Source organism: Nerophis lumbriciformis, linkage group LG16 (assembly GCF_033978685.3).
Source record: "Nerophis lumbriciformis linkage group LG16, RoL_Nlum_v2.1, whole genome shotgun sequence".
NCBI classification, from domain to species: Eukaryota; Metazoa; Chordata; class Actinopteri; order Syngnathiformes; family Syngnathidae; genus Nerophis; species Nerophis lumbriciformis.
Genome location: NC_084563.2, coordinates 5,953,599 through 5,959,598, shown reverse-complemented (window position 1 = coordinate 5,959,598; position 6,000 = coordinate 5,953,599). Strand labels below are relative to the sequence as shown.

Sequence of the window (6,000 nt, the reverse complement as noted above, 5' to 3'; positions counted from 1 at the left end):
TACAAATAAATAGAATAATTTTAGTGTAGAAAAGCATATGTGTGAATATTTGGAAAATTCACACAATAATAATAATAATAATAATAAATAGATGAATTTTGGTGCAGAAAAGCATATTGTGTGAATGTCTTGGAACATTCACACAATAATAATAATAATAATAATAAATAGATGAATTTTGGTGTAGAAGAGCATATTGTGTGAATGTTCCAAACATTCACACAATAATAATGATAATAATAATAATAATAAAAATAAATAGAAGAATTTTGGTGTAGAAAATGATATGTGTGAATATTTAGAACATTCACACAATATTATTAATAATAATAATAAATAGATGCATTTTGGTGTAGAAAAGCAAATTGTGTGAATGTTTTGGAACATTCACACAATAATAATAATAATAATAATAATAAATAGATGAATTTTGGTGCAGAAAAGCATATTGAGTGAATGTTCACACAATAAGAAACAGGAAGTGCTGCTAAGTTGGGCTTTGTTTCCAAGTTCTCACATTTCTGTAGACAAAGACTCGAAGTGTAACATCTCCCAGCGTCTGCAGCTCCTGGTTGTGATACAAGGACTTGGAGGACAGCTGCCCCTTCACGATGTGGTTGCTCATCACCTTGCTGATGTCGGCCATGCTGCTCCCACCTGCTGTCAGTCACACACACACAAGTCACCTGACAAGCCATGGCCAAGACCAGGCTCGTGCACACGTTACCTGTGAAGGCCTGGTCCACAGGTGCCAGCACGGTCAAAGGTTGGGAGCCCTTCAGTTGTGGGCTCAGACCCGCCTCCACAAACATTCTGGTCGCCGTAGCAACATTGGAGCTTTCTGTTAGCTCCAGCAGAGTTTTTGCTGCACGACAAAGAGTTGTTGTTGGTTTTTTTAAAAAGATGGATTCAGTCGACTTTTTAGCAAAATAAGAGTTTTTTCATGGAAGCATCCCTCGTATGGAGAGAAATGTCTCTTCTTTTGCAACAAAACAAAAATGAAATCTTTTTTCCAGTTAAGACTCAATTTCAATCTTGTGGGCGGGGCCTCCTCTGAACAACATGCCAGAAGCCTTTGGCGTGACCATATGGGCGTGGCTACGTGCTACTTCCACACCTGGACGGAAAATACCGAAGAGCAAATAAAAGGCCTCCAACATGAGGTCCTGCCCACAAGATTGAGTTTGCATCGTAACCAAAAATAAGATTTGTAACCGAAAAAATTAATTCTAACCAGATATTTGTAACCTTTTTATTTATAAATGGTTAAATTATATAGGCTAGTAAGGTCAAGTTTTGTACCTGACAAGGTTCGGCTACCTTGCTTCTGCAGCCTTCATCAGAGGTGTCACATGATGTTATAGTATACATATATATTAATTTTATTATTACTATTATTGTTTTTATTATTATTGTGTGAATGTTCCAAACATTCACACAATATGCTTTTCGACACCAAAATTAATCTATTTATTATTATTATTATTATGTGAATGTTCCAAACATTCACTCAATATGCTTTTCTACACCAAAAGTAATCTATTTATTATTATTATTATTGTGTGAATGTTTGGAACATTCACACACTAATATTCATAATAATAATAATAACAGTAATAATAAATAGATTAATTTTGGTGTATAAAAGCATATTGTGTGAATGTTTGGAACATTCACACAATAATAATAATAAATAGATGAATTTTGGTGTAGAAAAGCATATTGAGTGAATGTTTGGAACATTTACATAATAATAATAATAATAATATTAATAATAATAAATAGATACATTTTGGTGTAGAAAAGCATATTGTGTGAATGTTTGGAACATTCACACAATACTAATAATAATATTTAATATTAATAATAAAATTAATAATAATAAATAGATTCAGTTTGGTGTAGAAAAGCATATTGAGTGAATGTTTGGAATATTCACATAATAATAATAATAATAATAATATTAATAATATTAAATAAATTAATTTTGGTGTATTATTATTATTATTATTATTATTATTATTATTGTGTGAATTTTCCAAACATACACATAATAAAAATAATAAAAATCTATGGTAGAACTTCATTGTGTGGATATCAAGTCTATGGTGCTGCGATACTCATGATTGTTATTCTAGAACTTGATTGTGTGGATATCATGTCTATGGTGCTGCGATACTCATGATTGTTATTCTAGAACTTCATTTTGTGGATATCATGTCTATGGTGCTGCGATACTCATGATTGTTATTCTAGAACTTCATTTTGTGGATATCATGTCTATGGTGCTGCGATACTCATGATTGTTATTCTAGAACTTCATTTTGTGGATATCATGTCAGTGGTGCTGCAATACTCATGATAGTTATTCTAGAACTTGATTGTTATTCTAGAACTTGATTGTGTGGACATCATGTCTATGGTGCTGCGATACTCATGATTGTTATTCTAGAACTTCATTGTGTGGATATCATGTCTATGGTGCTGCGATACTCACGATTGTTATTCTAGAACTTCATTGTGTGGATATCATGTCTATGGTGCTGCGATACTCATGATTGTTATTCTAGAATTTCATTGTGTGGATATCATGTCTTTGGTGCTGCGATACTCATGATTGTTATTCTAGAACTTCATTGTGGGGATATCATGTCTATGGTGCTGCGATACTCATGATTGTTAGTCTAGAACTTGATTGTGTGGATATCATGTCTATGGTGCTGCAATACTCATGATTGTTATTCTAGAACTTCATTTTGTGGATATCATGTCAATGGTGCTGTGATACTCATGATTGCAATTCTAAAACTTCATTGTGTGGATATCATGTCTATGGTGCTGCGATACTCATGATTGTTATTCTAGAACTTCATTGTGTGGATATCATGTCTATGGTGCTGCGATACTCATGATTGTTATTCTAGAACTTCATTGTGTGGATATCATGTCTATGGTGCTGGGATACTCATGATTGTTATTCTAGAACTTCATTGTGTGGATATCATGTCTATGGTGCTGCGATACTCATGATTGTTATTCTAGAACTTCATTGTGTGGATATCATGTCTATGGTGCTGCGATACTCATGATTGTTATTCTAGAACTTGATTGTGTGGATATCATGTCTATGGTGCTGCGATACTCATGATTGTTATTCTAGAACTTCATTGTGTGGATATCATGTCTATGGTGCTGCGATACTCATGATTGTTATTCTAGAACTTCATTTTGTGGATATCATGTCTATGGTGCTGCGATACTCATGATTGTTATTCTAGAACTTCATTGTGTGGATATCATGTCTATGGTGCTGCGATACTCATGATTGGTATTCTAGAACTTTATTTTGTGGATATCATGTCAATGGTGCTGCGATACTCATGATTGTTATTCTAGAACTTCATTGTGTGGATATCATGTCTATGGTGCTGCGATACTCATGATTGTTATTCTACAACTTCATTTTGTGGATATCATGTCTATGGTGCTGCGATACTCATGATTGGTATTCTAGAACTTCATTTTGTGGATATCATGTCTATGGTGCTGCGATACTCATGATTGTTATTCTAGAACTTCATTGTGTGGATATCATGTCTATGGTGCTGCGATAGTCATGATTGCTATTCTAGAACTTGATTGTGTGGATATCATGTCTATGGTGCTGCGATACTCATGATTGTTATTCTAGAACTTGATTGTGTGGATATCATGTCTATGGTGCTGCGATACTCATGATTGTTATTCTAGAACTTCATTTTGTGGATATCAAGTCTATGGTGCTGCGATACTCATGATTGTTATTCTAGAACTTCATTTTGTGGATATCATGTCTATGGTGCTGCGATACTCATGATTGTTATTCTAGAACTTCATTTTGTGGATATCATGTCTATGGTGCTGCGATACTCATGATTGTTATTCTAGAACTTCATTTTGTGGATATCATGTCTATGGTGCTGCGATACTCATGATTGTTATTCTAGAACTTCATTGTGTGGATATCATATCTATGGTGCTGCAATACTCATGATTGTTATTCTAGAACTTCATTGTGTGGATATCATGTCTATGGTGCTGGGATACTCATGATTGTAATTCTAGAACTTGATTGTGTGGATATCATGTCTATGGTGCTGCGATACTCATGATTGTTATTCTAGAACTTCATTTTGTGGATATCATGTCTATGGTGCTGCGATACTCATGATTGTTATTCTAGAACTTCATTTTGTGGATATCATGTCTATGGTGCTGCGATACTCATGATTGTTATTCTAGAACTTCATTGTGGGGATATCATGTCTATGGTGCTGCGATACTCATGATTGTTAGTCTAGAACTTGATTGTGTGGATATCATGTCTATGGTGCTGCAATACTCATGATTGTTATTCTAGAACTTCATTTTGTGGATATCATGTCAATGGTGCTGTGATACTCATGATTGCAATTCTAAAACTTCATTGTGTGGATATCATGTCAATGGTGCTGCGATACTCATGATTGTAATTCTAAAACTTCATTGTGTGGATATCATGTCTATGGTGCTGCGATACTCATGATTGTTATTCTAGAACTTCATTGTGTGGATATCATGTCTATGGTGCTGCGATACTCATGATTGTTATTCTAGAACTTCATTTTGTGGATATCATGTCTATGGTGCTGCGATACTCATGATTGTTATTCTAGAACTTCATTGTGTATATCATGTCAATGGTGCTGTGACACTCATGATTGTAGTTCTAAAACTTCATTGTGTGGATATCATGTCTATGGTGCTGCGATACTCATGATTGTTATTCTAGAACTTCATTGTGTTGATATCATGTCTATGGTGCTGCGATACTCATGATTGTTATTCTAGAACTTGATTGTGTGGATATCATGTCTATGGTGCTGCGATACTCATGATTGTAATTCTAAAACTTCATTGTGTGGATATCATGTCTATGGTGCTGCGATACTCATGATTGTTATTCTACAACTTCATTGTGTGGATATCATGTCAATGGTGCTGCGATACTCATGATTGTTATTCTAGAACTTCATTTTGTGGATATCATGTCTATGGTGCTGCGATACTCATGATTGTTATTCTAGAACTTCATTGTGTGGATATCATGTCTATGGTGCTGCGATACTCATGATTGTTATTCTAGAACTTGATTGTGTGGATATCATGTCTATGGTGCTGCGATACTCATGATTGTTATTCTAGAACTTCATTTTGTGGATATCATGTCAATGGTGCTGCGATACTCATGAATGTTATTCTAGAACTTCATTGTGTGGATATCATGTCTATGGTGCTGCGATACTCATGATTGTTATTCTAGAACTTGATTGTGTGGATATCATGTCTATGGTGCTGCGATACTCATGATTGGTATTCTACAACTTCATTGTGTGGATATCATGTCTATGGTGCTGCGATACTCATGATTGTTATTCTAGAACTTGATTGTGTGGATATCATGTCTATGGTGCTGGGATACTCATGATTGTTATTCTAGAACTTCATCATGTCTATGGTGCTGCGATACTCATGATTGTTATTCTAGAACTTGATTGTGTGGATATCATGTCTATGGTGCTGCGATACTCATGATTGTTATTCTAGAACTTCATCATGTCTATGGTGCTGCGATACTCATGATTGTTATTCTAGAACTTGATTGTGTGGATATCATGTCTATGGTGCTGCGATACTCATGATTGTTATTCTAGAACTTCATCATGCCTATGGTGCTGCAATACTCATGATTGTTATTCTGGAACTTCATTGTGTGGATATCATGTCCATGGTGCTGCGATACTCATGATTGTTATTCTAGAACTTGATTGTGTGGATATCATGTCTATGGTGCTGCGATACTCATGATTGTTATTCTAGAACTTCATCATGTCTATGGTGCTGCGATACTCATGATTGTTATTCTAGAACTTGATTGTGTGGATATCATGTCTATGGTGCTGCGATACTCATGATTGTTAT

At 34.8% G+C, this 6,000-nt stretch overlaps 1 protein-coding gene across 2 annotated transcripts in view; it reads right to left on the bottom strand.

Annotated features, from left to right (window-relative positions):
* Positions 1-6,000, bottom strand: part of tgfbi (transforming growth factor, beta-induced) — a 47,632-nt gene that overhangs the window by 13,976 nt on the left and 27,656 nt on the right. Inside the window, exons 9-10 of one of the 2 annotated variants that reach the window (XM_061976540.1) lie at positions 728-865; positions 518-660 (exon numbers count right to left, since the gene is read on the bottom strand). In XM_061976540.1, the coding sequence (XP_061832524.1) occupies positions 518-660; positions 728-865 (281 nt within the window). The remainder of the gene's footprint in view (positions 1-517; positions 661-727; positions 866-6,000) is intronic. The other variant, XM_061976541.1, reaches the window with a different exon arrangement.